At 30.5% G+C, this 14,210-nt stretch overlaps 1 protein-coding gene and 1 long non-coding RNA gene across 2 annotated transcripts; one reads left to right on the forward strand and one right to left on the reverse strand.

The window, feature by feature from the left end:
• The first annotated feature begins 403 nt into the window (after positions 1–403).
• Positions 404–3,238, forward strand: LOC143194322 (uncharacterized). Its single transcript, XM_076401018.1, has 4 exons — positions 404–563; positions 2,495–2,710; positions 2,774–2,978; positions 3,040–3,238. The coding sequence occupies exons 1-4, from the start codon at positions 516–518 to the stop codon at positions 3,144–3,146; spliced, it is 576 nt and encodes a 191-aa protein (XP_076257133.1). The 5' UTR covers positions 404–515; the 3' UTR covers positions 3,147–3,238.
• Positions 3,239–7,686: 4,448 nt separating this feature from the next.
• Positions 7,687–9,327, reverse strand: LOC143194323 (uncharacterized). The gene is made up of 3 exons (XR_013005294.1): positions 9,113–9,327; positions 7,933–8,058; positions 7,687–7,870 (listed from the first exon to the last, which is right to left on the reverse strand). It is a non-coding gene; the product is annotated as an uncharacterized LOC143194323 (long non-coding RNA).
• Between the last annotated feature and the right edge of the window lie 4,883 nt (positions 9,328–14,210).

The following is a 14,210-nucleotide window of genomic DNA, read 5'->3' on the forward strand; positions in this document are numbered from 1 at the left end:
ACAAATGACCAATTATTCAAAATTATGTTTACAGTTAATAAATGATCATCAAACAAATTTTAAATGATTTATATTAATCAGTATCACATAAAATATTTTTTACAGTTGATTTCACTTTATCGGACTTATTTTAGTTATTTAAAAAAATATATATTTTTAATTTATTTTGTGTAGCAACAACATCCGCATTTAATTATTCGCTAGTATAATTAAAATACAATAATCATTGTATATATTACAAAATTAAAAAAGTCTCTTAATCACGCACATGGAATTAAGAAAAAAAAACTAATAAAAGAAAAATATTTTCGACGCCCCTGAAAACGGATCAAATCATGGATTCCTCCTTATCTCGAAAAGTCCAAGGGTGCGTAAACAGCTACCGCTACAGCAAACAATTCTGGTCACCCAGCGGAACTATAAAAGCACTATCCTCGCCGTTCTCAAATCAGTCCGAAGATTCACCTTCAAGTCATCGGTTCAGTTAGTATCATACAATCATAACAACAATCAACATGTACAAAATCGCCGTGGTATCCGTGATTGCCCTTTTGGCCATCCAAGTAAGTCTCCCACATTTTACATTGTTCACACAAAACCAGATAAATATCAAAAAAACAAGTTTAACCATCTAGATTAAAAATTCTAACTGATCAACAACGTTTCCGATCGTTGGGGCAATAACGTAAATATTATTGTAACCTTTCTGACTTTGAGTGTATCACACATTTTTCTAAATTCGTCAAGGATCACCTTTGAACTTGAATTTTATCTGTAACAAATTATATCACACATCACACTAACTGCAACAAATGTCTGACCAGAATACAGACTACATTTTTTAATGGTGATTATAATTACAAGCATAAAATCAAAAATAGATTCGCTAGTTTCACCTGAACAACATATTTAGATACAGCGTACGTATATGTAGTACTTATTTATATAACATGATTTAAATATTCCATATAAAGAAAGGTAAAGTTTTATTACAATTCTATTTTGTAAATCAAACATAATGATTCCATAATAGAATAGCAGATTTCAGACAGTTAATTTTTTTATTAATATAATATTACTAGGTCTTGCCGACTATCTTACAATTTTTCTCTAGAGTGACTTAAAACTAGGTACTTATATACTTAAGGAGACCCATTTTTTCATACTTAATATTTAATAAAATAAAACTTAGTAACACCTTTCAATGTAGAAAGTTATTACTAATATTTTAACATATTGAACATTTTTGTTAAATATTTTTTAATTTTTTTTGTTCGATATAAAATAGAAAATAGTTTTCTATATAGAAATGAGCTTTACAAACTTTAAGAAAGTTTACATGTGATAGTTACAGCTTCCTTTAACAACGAACTAAGTCACAGCTACTATATTAAAGAAATAATGTATTACATTCGTTCGCAGAAACCTAAAAATAATTAGAAGCGCAAAAATCCATTTATAAAATTCTTCCAGGCTAAACGCTCTAAACAGCTCAATGCTACTTTTCCAGATTCGGATTTCAAAAATGATTCAATTATAAACTTGCTTATTTTGCCCGCTGTTCTGTTTCTTAAGCGGTGAATAAGAAGAAATACTGTTTTTTAACAACAATCTAAATCCTAGTCTCGTTAGATCGTCGGTTAAAATCATCGGCATAAAAATATTACCTCCGACACTATATACTGAAATAAACCGAAAACTATTTCACTGTGGTTTGAAATTATATCGTTCCTTTCCAACAAAAATAAGAGGCTTTCAATATACCAAACCACAGATTGTTTTACTTTACTTGTTTTTATGTAATCTCAATATGAGTCAATAAATTCAAGTTCAATTTTTCAAAATGCATAGGCAATTTTGGTAGATGCTTTTAGGTAGAGAATGGTTCCATGTCCATGATTGCTCATGCAAGCAAGCAATGAACACTAGATTCATTTAGAACCATTATTTGTTAGGTTTAAAATTTCACTGGTAACTAGTAGTAAATATGATAAATGCTGCAATAATTCGAATTATAATTTCACTGTTCTGAACTATAGTAAAACTGCACAAATACGCATTCATCGAATGTTTTGATAACGGAAGATGAACATTTTTATATGTAGAAGGTTTTTCCAGTTATTGTTTCTTCTCATTCTCCCAAATAATTGTTGTAGAAGATTCCATATGTATCCCAAATGTTACATTCAACGTAACATCAGTGAAGAAAAAGCTGTATGCTTCGACTATTTTGCATACTTTTTATTGTCCATCGCTCAAAACATATCGGGGATTTCTAACTCAGCTCTAATATATTTCAGTACAAATACTTTTACGTATAGTTGTTAATCGCCACTTAAAGCTCATTCATACAAAATTGGAAAATGTTCTAAGCAAACAAAAATGTATTACCTCAATCTATCACATAATATAACTGAGACTCTTTTTCCATCATTCGAATTTTTTAATAAATGTTCCACCAGTAATAAACAACATGTGTATTTGACATTTACAGGGTTGCTTGGCAAAACCCAAAGCGAAACAAGCACAAGCCATCGAAAAATCCCAAATCGACGAATTGGCAGCCAACGCCCGTGACGTAATCAAGAGCGTCAGCTCGTCAATCGAAGGAAACTTGCCCGATTCCAAACAGGTATCCGATTCCATCGTAGAGAACACCCAGAAAATCGCCACCAAGCTGAAGAGCATCGTCGATGACTTGAACAAACAGGTGGGTTTTAGGAGAAAGATAATAATTCCGAATAGGCTCTTCAATTATTATTGAACGTTCCAGACCGCAGACCACAAAGGTGACTTCGAAAATGTCCTAAAACAATTCGAAGAGAACTTCAAAGCTACAGCTACCAATCTCGAGAAAGCCGTTGGACCCGAAGCCACCGCCAAAGCCAAGGACCTCAAGAAGAGTCTCGATGATGGAATCAACAATGCCATTACCGAAGCACAAGAGTTGGCTAAAGTTTTTGAGCCCAAAGCCAAACGTAAGCCGACCTTACGCTTAAGCACCTAATTCATTGAATTAACCTTTTTGGCATATTTCAGAACTCCAAGCTGACATTAACTTGCACCTGAAGAATCTCTTGGACCAAATTGTCGAATCTGGCAAAAACTTGAAAAAAGACTTTGAGAAGAACTTACCCAAACAGTAGAAACGGCAACTAGATATAGAGTATTAACTGCTATAATTTCTGACTGATAATAATTGTATCCATGTAAGAGAAAATATATTTTTATAACATTGTTTGATTCGTTTCATTAAAAGTATGGTATGAAAATAGGGCAAAGGTTTAAAAGGGTAATTATTACCCCTATTCCTATGATACGCTATTAAAACTAAAAAAAAATTAACTTGAATAATAAGAGAATGGCTTCATCACTCATTAAATATTAAATATCTACTGTGACCTTTGGAACACTTCCTCAAAAAACTGCGTTAGATGCATCGCTATGGTCATTTTATGATAATCCACCAATCATTTTATGATACCAAGATCTACCAAGATGGTGCAGTAAGTAATTAAAAGGCAATGGTGGATTGAGTTTGATTCGTTAGTACAAGCTTAGACAAAAATTCTGTTTGACTGTTTTCAACTAATTTCTTTGTATTTTGGTATGATAGAGATGCAAATACTATCGAAACACCATGAATTGATTTTTTTATGGACGCATATAAGATTCAACACGATACAGCACAGTGGTGGGTTTTCATAAAGTCGTAAGAAGAAGCATTAAATCAGTTCTGCTTTAAACCAGTTGTTTTTCTGCCTTCATTCCTGTCGGTCATTTCATACACCTCAAAGAAACTTTCAAGAATTTGAATTGGTCCTTTGTGAGTTAAAATATGAAGACCATAGTTAGCAGGTGTGTGGCAATTTTGAAATACTGTGCATGTTGCTCCGGCAACAAGCTGGTGTTACCTAATTCCCATGTTTTAATGGCTATGGGATAGCTAACACGAGGGTTAAAGTTGGTGAAAAGTATTTTGTTATTTTACCATCGCCGCACATAAAATTGAAATTGATGATGCGAGTTGTAAAATCACTTCCTAAAGACGGAGATTACTTGATATAAATGCTGTCAAAGTTGCCACACATCTCAGAAGCAAAGATGAAGGAAAGAGTTTTCGTCGGACCAGAGATTAGACGACTTTTGACTGACACATAATTGATCACGACGATCCATAACGGATCGTCAAGCAGAGAGTAGATTCCTTTTGCAGGTCATAGAGACATTTTAGACAAACATAAAGTCCCTAAATATACAAATTGTTACAAGAATAACCAAAGAATAAAAACATATCCAGATTCAGCTTGTCTAACGAGTTTTTTTTTATTCGCGTTTCGACTACTTTCCCGAAAATGTGGGAGATATGAAGAAGAATTTCATCACAAAATTAAAGAGATGGGGAAAAAATATCTGAGCTTCAGAGGGAGCTTCCGCAAAAAGAAAAGGTTTAGTAGTGAAATTATAATAGATAAAAAATATGTATCGTTAAAGTTTGTAAATAAAATAATAATGTTTAAGTCTAATCTCAATTATTTCAATGTAAAAACTCCTTTTTCAGAGTTACCCAAATTGTCAAGAATACAACAAACCATAAGATGTAAAGAGTACGTCATAAAACAAAAAACAGACTTTTTTTTGAAGCTGTGTAATTAAAGGAATTAGAATCTGTATGATTATTGACACGTTTGTCCCCAAAAAAAATAACCACATTGAAGACATGAAATTAACACATATAGACATAACAATATAAACAGGCAAATGTCACTTTAATACTTTGCTTGTTTTGGTAAATTTCAAATCGCTGCTTTTTATTACTGTGATTGAAAATTTCGAAGACATATAGAACAGATTGCGTGTCTCAGGAACGAGATAATGGAGGCCCCCTCTTGCCAATAAAATTCGTTAGAGAGGTAAACTTTACTGTTACTGTTAAATATCAATTTACTGCGATTTTTACTGAAATTATTTTTGGCGTGTTGCAGCTGCACTGAAATTACTGTGGACACGGTCACTGAAATATCTCTAAAAATGAAAATATAATCTTGAATTCACCTAAAACAAAACCGTCCTCACACGAAGCGTGTGACCAGTCCAGATCAGCTTGACCATCAGCTTGAGCTTGATCAGAGATTAAATTTATATTAAATGTGTAAAAACAGTGAGTAGTTCTTCAATACAAACATAATTTAATACAATTATTTCAGAGGAATCTGAATCTGAATCTGAAAACTATCGAAGAGGTCTAATGGAACTTTCGGATATTGCTTTTAAAAGAATACAATTTTTAAAAGCATATAATAAAATCAAGAAAGACTTATTATTTCAATTTATGTATCTAGACGAGACACGGATATTTCAGAACCAATATACTAAATGGTCATTCAGGGTAAGATGATAATAAAATAGTGGTATAACGTTGGAATAACAATTTATTATGGAATTGTGAACAAATGTGTGATAAAATGGAAATTAACATTTTAGCTATTCACTTGAACTAAACTTTCTGAATGTGACAGGGTGGTTGATTATTTTGCAGATTTGGCAACTGCATTTGGGGAAATACAGTGATCAAATCCAGTTTTATCTAAAAAGTTGTATATAGCAATTAACAGAACAAACTAAGGAGAAATACAGTCTTTACAAGGAAACACTGAACTGAAGGACACAAGAACTAAGCGTAAATTGTTAATTAGGTGGATTCTGCCAAGGGATAGAGCTACATAAAAATGCAAAACTCATAGGTGGTATGGAGAAAAGTTCAATGTTAATATAATCAAACACAACCCTAACCTACAAACCCTTATTACTGTATATTTAATTGTAGTTTTAAGTCCTTCGATAATATATGCATTAGATCTACTATAATGTTATATATAATTTATATTTGAGGACAATATTTTTGTTTAGTTATTTTGTTTAGATTAGAAATTCGTTGTATGTCAAAGCCAAACTGAACTAAAACTCAGAGTTGATATGACAACATTGTGACGTTTTGAGGTCACAAACTTAGATAACCTATGTTCAAAACTTCGTATATAGTCTTCGTTCACAGCAACTTCACTAAACACTTGATAACTTTACACCATGAACTGTGATACTACAGCAGGAACTTCACTAATTTATGTCAAGAATTACTTTTTATAACCTCGTAACGATTGCCCATTTAACGTGAACCTGCCTTGCCTACTTGAATGTCCAGTAACTGAAATTTTTGTTCAAATTATACGCTAAGTATGAAACCTGTAACATCTCTCAATCTCAATCTCATCACAAAACAATCATCTTGTAAGTGGATTTTCTCTTTTAGCATCGATACATAGGTTCGATGGGCTATTCTTCTGGCATTTTACTTTAAAAAATAAATTAGAAACTAACTAAAAAGTAAATAATAATCAAACTTAGATTTTTAACACAAAAAAAAACACTTTAAAATAAAATATGTACATAATAATCGTTGCAATAACTAAATAAAAATAAAAAAAACCTTATTTAACCTATCTACTACAGGTATTTTATATTCTACTCTATACACATCATTTAGCTTAATACCCATCTAAACCTATTTATCTATCTACAATATTATTTTACGTACTACCAACTGATCACTTTGAACTCGGTACCAAGCCCAAACAATACAAAACTAATAATATAATTTTGAGTCATATATAATTAGTGCATTCATTGATGACTTTTTTACCTTGTAACAGAATATTTTCAGGTATCAAGCAAATTAACTTGTGTGCTGGAGAATAAAAGTTTTCCTATAAGCTAATGGAACTTATATGGATTTTCCCTTTAACTTTCCTCAGTTTTAATACATCCGTAATAACGATCCTTCAGTGCATGTATTGTATCATTGTTTTTCTGGAAGGCACATAAAACACATTTAATGAGAATAGTTGGTCGATTTAATAATCCTTAAAAATGTCAAACCAAAAGTATAAACAATAAATTGCAAAGCTTATTGGACGATTACATAGCTCATGTTTCCAAAAAACCTTTAGACAGTTTAGAAGTTGATAAATCAAATGTTTTCAGATGTCTACATGCGATGAGAAAGAGGCAGAAGGAAGAAAAAAGACTCTAAGGAAATGTTTTCAATTCGAATTTCAGCAAAGCAGTTAGGCAAAAGCTAGGCAAAAAAATAAGAGATTTTTATGAAGCTATCTTTCTCACTGGTGATCAAAAGTACAGACACCACTATGATAATCACAAGCCCAAAAATTCCAGGATAATCCTCGACATAGACACTGAACCTGAACCATACCTACCGATGCCAAATGAATAAAACTAAACAACATAATGTTGCCAAAAAAGTCCAATAATAGCGAGTAAACGCTTGATCACACGTTGCAGAAGTTGAAAAGGATACAATATTGCAGCTCGAATAGAAAGTATTGCCACACCCAAAGAAGAATAGACTCTAAACCTAGCACCTTCTGACTGCTTTATTAAAATCGATGCAGCATGGCACACGGATTCAAAATTCTGAAAGAAGTTTAAGAAGCTTGCTAAAGAAGTTTAAAAATGGATCGATCACTGGACCACTGTCAAATCAACATCGTTCTTGCGACACGAATTTCAAATAATATATTGTTCCAATTTTTTTTACTAAATACCTTTTAAAACTAAAAAAACTGATCAGGTTACATGCAATCACTTAATATAATAATAAAACAATAATTTTCAATATATTATAAATATAATGTTTTTTGCGTACATATTATATAAATTAGCAAAACTTGTATTCTTAGTTGGTTTTTGCTGTGTTGGTCTTAATTTTGTTCACTAATTCTTGACCCTGTTGTTGGACTTTCTCTCCAAATTCTTGCAAAACCTTGGTCGTGTTTTGAAACAATTCATTTTGCTACAACAAAATATATTGTTATACATTCCTACATTATAAGTTTATATTATTTCGGGCGATACCTGAATATTGGCAATCATTTCTTGGAATCCTTTCGTCAGGGAGTTCAAAGCATCTTCCAGAGTATTATTCTGAGCCGCAGCAGTGTCTCTTCTCACAACGGTAGCGTCAGATTTAAAGACAAGGAACTAAAATAAAGTTTCAAAATATTAGATGTATGAAGACACATTCAACGTGTTTTAAATGTATAAGCTCCGACGACCAAATAAGAAGTCATCTCGATGCTCATTAAACTTCTTCATAAATTGGCATTATATTAGACAGAAATGTGTTAATAATTAAAAAATAACAAGAACTCTAGGAATATATTTATGTGAAACTTCAAGTCTTCACAAATCTATTGAAAAACAAAACACTAAGGAAACCAAATCAAAACATCTTAAACATTTTATGCTCTAAAATGTAATACTCTAAAGATGATAAAACAATACTGAATAATCAATAAGTCGTAAGTAATAAACAAATCGTATTAAAATTCATCTTACTGCAACTATTAATTTATTAATTAATTTAAGTCACAGAATTTTAGTGAAAATTTTGCTATTTTTGAAAAAATGAATAAAAATACCTTTAATTTTTTTAAACATTATTTTCTGATAGGGAAAATATTGCTGTAATAGAGGAAGAAGAAATATAGTTAAGACATTTACAGAACTTTTAGTGAAAATTTTGTTATTTTTCAAATAATGAATAAAATTACTCTGATAGGAAAAATACTGTGAAGTTGAGACTTTCAATATTTTAGAAGATTTAGTTTATTTAATTAAAGATATATATCAATGGGACAAGATAGAAGAAAAACTGATAACTGAGATTAAAAAAAGCAAAAGCAAAAAGTTCTAGCACTAATGATAATAAGCTAAACCTTCTATAAATTTAATCTCCAAAAAAGGTGCACTAAGGCATAACGTGAATTCAGACATCACCCGCCATTCGTAGTGTTGTTTACCACTTAAAATTGACATATGCACTTTGTCCTTGCATATTTTATATAAAATTATGCATATTATCTTAACAGTATGATTCAAGAAATCATTCTATTAAAATATGCAAGAACTAATATAGTTAGTGACTGATGCAATTCCTCTTACTTAATTTTAAAGGCTCTTACATCAGCTTTTAAAGAAAAAAAAAGAGAAATATTTCAATAAATCTTGACGTATTTTAATATAAAATATTTACCTGAAATACCACTAAGGCAATGACAAAAACAAGAGCAAACCTAGCGGCCATTTCGAGAATGTTCACAAATAATGGTAGTTAATACTTTTTTGAAATTATTCTTGAACTGTAACTGGGCCTACCGAATCGGGCAACTTATTTTAAATCACCACCGACAGTGTTAATTCCGTCTAAAATGTCAATAGAAACTCAGAAAAGCAAAATTAACCCTTCAAGACCACTAAATTCCCTTTATCGTACTGTAGTTAAAGGTTTAGACGCCGTAATGTAATATATACGTAGCATATTCACCAAAATAAACTAAAAACAAATAGATAAATAAAAGATATGTACGAATAATTAATATGGAATACACTCTATACCGAACAAATTTATTTTATTCATCACCTTTGGTCACTTTATCGCTACCAGAGGTCAATCCTCTAAAATATATTGGTTTAATGAAGATAAAAATGTTATACCATTAAAGGCTGAACAAACCCCGTATGTTGTCCGATATATATGAGTTATTATTTGACTCAGCTTTATCTAAAGATAACATTAAACCAATATTTAGAAATAATTACTATTCGTTGTTATTATTAACGACCTATTAGGAAATAATGATAATTCAAAAGGAATTGCTAAAAAAGTATTTTTTGTAAAAAGTAAATTCATATTATCATTTAAAACTTATTTCTAACGACAGTAACTGTCAAATAATAATTAACACGTAAAATAATGCTTCCATTAGAATTATTAAGTGCTTACATGTATTTCGATCAACGATATATATGTTTTGACATTTCTGTATAAAAATATTTTCAACAAAAATATTGAAGCAACTTCAAAAAGTAATTAAGGAACTCACTAAAAATTTTAGGTGGGTTTTTAACACAAACAAAACATTTTAAAATAAAATATACATAATAAAGATTGTACTAACTAAATAAAGATAAACAAAAACCTTATTTAACCAATCAACTACACGTATTTTATATTCTACTATATAAATACAATTAAGTATTACAATGGGTAGGCGTATGAGTGAAAATAGGGATAAAGAAACAATTACTGAAAATAAGCAGCGCTTCAATCGCCGGGGTCCACTACCTAGCTTAAAGAAAACATTTTTTTGAAAATCGGTCCATAATTGACGAAGATTTCGCCGAACATACATTAAAATATAATCAATGCAAAACAGTAGTGACACGTGTGTCAATATGTGTCTGTCAAAAGTTGTAAATTCGTTTTACAATCAGACTATATTATCCTCCTCATTTTATTCTATTTAAAAAGAGATAGAATGCTGTTAGGGATGTTCGATCATGTAACCAAAAGAGCCTGCAAAAGTTGTTTATTAAACGTATGCAAAATTCTTCAAAATATTATAATTAAGGGTTATAAGCCGACAAACGTTGTTTTAACGGTTTGTTTTAATAAATTGGAAATCGCCGGGATTTTATTGAACATATTTTTTGCGCGTTGAAGCAGCATTGTATATTAGTAGGGGCACGGTAACTAAAATATCTCAAAAAATAAACAACAATATAACCTCAAATTTGCCAAAAAGAAACCGTTTTTATACCAAACAGGGGTGTGCAACTGCAATGGTAAGTAGTGGGGCAAAGTTTCGCTTAGTCCAATCATTGGCGGCGCTGACAACGCGAATTTGATTGGTTAGTTTAAAATAGTTATGTAGAAACCTGTAAGGAAAATACTTTGCTTTGATTGGTCTGCCATTTTCCCTGATTATTTTATGACGTCACATTTATTGGCCAATAGTATTTAAATAAAAATCAAATTTAAATTTTAAAATTAATTTATTAAAATAAAATCCTATACAAATATACATAAGTGTAAATAATATAAATATATATAAACAAAAAGCAAAAAAAAAACAATTATGAACTCTATTCTAGGCAATATTAAAATATCTATAATTCTTCTATAAGGCCTTCCCATATATGTTTAGTGCCATCAATTTTATGGGATCTATTAGAGTTCTAACTTATCTTGATATATTGAAGGTAATCTTTAAATCCTTTCCTGTTGATATTACATTAACTTCATTAAACTAAAAATACAATCAAACCTCAGAATAACTCAAAATTTTGTCTTGAAAATCATTATGGATTGGACAGTCGAAACACTAAAAATTTATGTGTTTTTTAAAAATATTTAGATTTTAGAGTATTTAATCTGTGGAACTACTTAATATAGAATATAGACAAATATTGCATGTTGTCTCTTTTTCAGAAGTTTTGTTAAATAGCCTGAAATAAGACTAAAATACAATATTAGACTTTTGTTTTCCTCAGAGCAAAATTCTCTGAAACTGAAAATATAGACTCAACTGGTGATTTAACAACCTCAAGTGGTACTAGATCTCCCGTTAAAAAAGAATATAAGTTATCTAACATGTTCACCTTCTTCACAATTTTCTCCGGGAGAATGATGTGAAAAAATTGAAATGATGAGCCCTTTTAAAAATTTCTCGAACATACTAGGGGAAGGATGCTGTTTCTACCTCTATGACCTCTAATAGATCCAACAAAAATCTTTAAGCAATCTTGGTTAAGATTTGTTAAACAAATGTAGTTATTTGTAAATTTAGACAAAATAAATTTCTTTAAGTTAATAAATCCCCTAAAAGTAGCAATTAAATTTTTAATTGATGGCACCATAACAAATATTTTCTTAACAAGGCAATCAAATTTAAATATATAATTCCTCTACTATAAAATGATTGAATTCTGATTGTTCTAAAAAGTTAAAGTATTGCAAATATTTTAGGGATATTTTACAATTAAAAGTAGTATTTATTACTACAAATTATCCAGTTATATTAATTATTACCTTCTTGTAAGACTTCTTTATGTAGAGACATCACACTGACAACATACGCACAACTTGGTAGATTAATTGAATTTTATTACTACTAACATCTTCATAAGTTTTTGAATTTCTGTAAACAAACAATATATAAACAGACATGTAGTAGATAGATAATTTTATATGTACCTGATAAAACCAATGATGGATATGCATTTACCCAAATACCTGTTCGTGAAGAAAGGATAATTCTAAATTCTTCACTAATATGTCCATAACAAACACCATGACGTTGATATATTTGCATTGTGGTTTATCCAGGTAACTTACTACTATTTACTTGATCAACCCATTTTTGGAAAGGAGCGAGATCATTCTTTGGGAAACGATGTCTAATTTCCGTAGTAGAATTTTACCCCGGTACACTACATCTTTTACTACACTGACGTATTGTCATCAATTTTTATATTATTACCCCATAATAATTAATGTTAAACAGAAAATATGCACAACGTAAAACGAAAATTTCGTGGTCTAAACAAAAACCATAACCTACATACAACAAACATAAAAATGGACGCCCATAGAAAATGCTGATTTCACACAATTTGATCGACCAATGGCATTTCATGTTAGTGGCGGCACCTGGAATTTAAACTGCCAATCACAATTTGCGATCGCAGCGCTACAGTTGATTGAACTAAACAAAACATTTCCCCAAGGTCGCCTATACCGTGAAATTTCTATTTTTTCTATGATACCAAACAGGTAACGGATCAAGATCAGCTTGTTGTTAGCTGTATCAGATATCAAATATACGAAATGTCAAAAACAGTATGTAGTGTTTTCAATCGAAACATAATTTAATACAATTATTTCAGAGAAAATTGTTAGTCTGGAAAGTATCCATAAAAAGCCAAAACATATACAGCTATTTGAGTGATGTAGAACATCCCATCATACACTGTTGGGTAACATAAGATTTAAATCGTGTAAAGATAATTCACGAAGGGGTTTTATGGGACTTCCAGAGGTGGTTAAAAAAATATTGGTTTTTATTTAACATTTAACAAAATCAAGGAAGAATTATTATATCAATATATATAGTTAAATGAGACATGAGATATTTCAGAATGGTACATTGAGTCATGGCTCATGGCAAGATGATAACAAATATAGTGTAAAGACAACAAAAGTTGATGAATTGATGAAAAAAAAAATGTTGGAATAACTTTTCATTAGGTTTTGTTAGTTATAACATTTATTAATAATTCATTGCAGGCACATAGTTCTTCATGCGGGAAACTGTAATGGTTTTATTTCTGGTGCAGAATTAGTATTCTCCTCTAAGTCCAAAGGTGACTACCATGGAGAAATGAACCATAACTTGTTTTTGTCGTATTTTGAAAATCAGCTTTTAAAGAACTTGGAGACACATTGAGCATTGTTATGTACAATGCACCATATCTACCATATATATAGTACACTGGTGGGGAAAATCTCCATAAGTATATCAACAAAGGCTGAAATTAAGGAATGGCTTAAAGTACATAAAATAAATTGCGTTAAAGAATGAACTATTTCAAATTGTTACTCGGTAAATATATATGAAATATTTAATTGCATTTTATGTAATTTACTTTTTTAGAAATAAGCCTAAGAAAAGATACATGATAGATCAGATTTCTGAACGTTATGTCCACACAGTATTGTCTTTGTCCCTATCACTGCATATTTAATCCAATTGAGTTGATATGGGGTATTGCAAGGAATTATTGCAATAGACATTCAGGTCGAGGAGGATATTCAAACCAGAACTGTCTGGATATATGGAAAGAGAGATTGTCGAAAATAACACCTTCGGTTTGTGTGAGCTCGATCAGACACATCGAAGAAGAAATTGACAAATGGTAAAATAATGAGCAAATTTTTAATAGATTGGAAATAAACAGCTTAGTTATTATCATAATTAGTGTTTCTGAAAGTGACAGTGATTGAATAAAACTTAATGAATGTTGGTTTATGATTCAATGCTCACAATTTCCAAGAAGAAAATTAAAATACTTTAATTGTAGGAAATTTTATCATAGAGTGAGAAAGGTTTATGAGCATGTGTGTTGTTGTTCAGAATATACATGAACATTTGGTTAAAATGTATGAGGAGAGAAATAATACTAACTCTTTTGCAGATATGGCAAATGCATTAAGGAGTATGGAATGCAGTAATTAAGTGTAGTTTTATCAAGAAAGATGTATACAGGTAGAGAAATATAGTAACATCATA

Source organism: Rhynchophorus ferrugineus, unplaced genomic scaffold (assembly GCF_030347505.1).
Source record: "Rhynchophorus ferrugineus isolate W39M unplaced genomic scaffold, kcgeb_rfMv2 rfM3, whole genome shotgun sequence".
NCBI classification, from domain to species: domain Eukaryota; kingdom Metazoa; phylum Arthropoda; class Insecta; order Coleoptera; family Curculionidae; genus Rhynchophorus; species Rhynchophorus ferrugineus.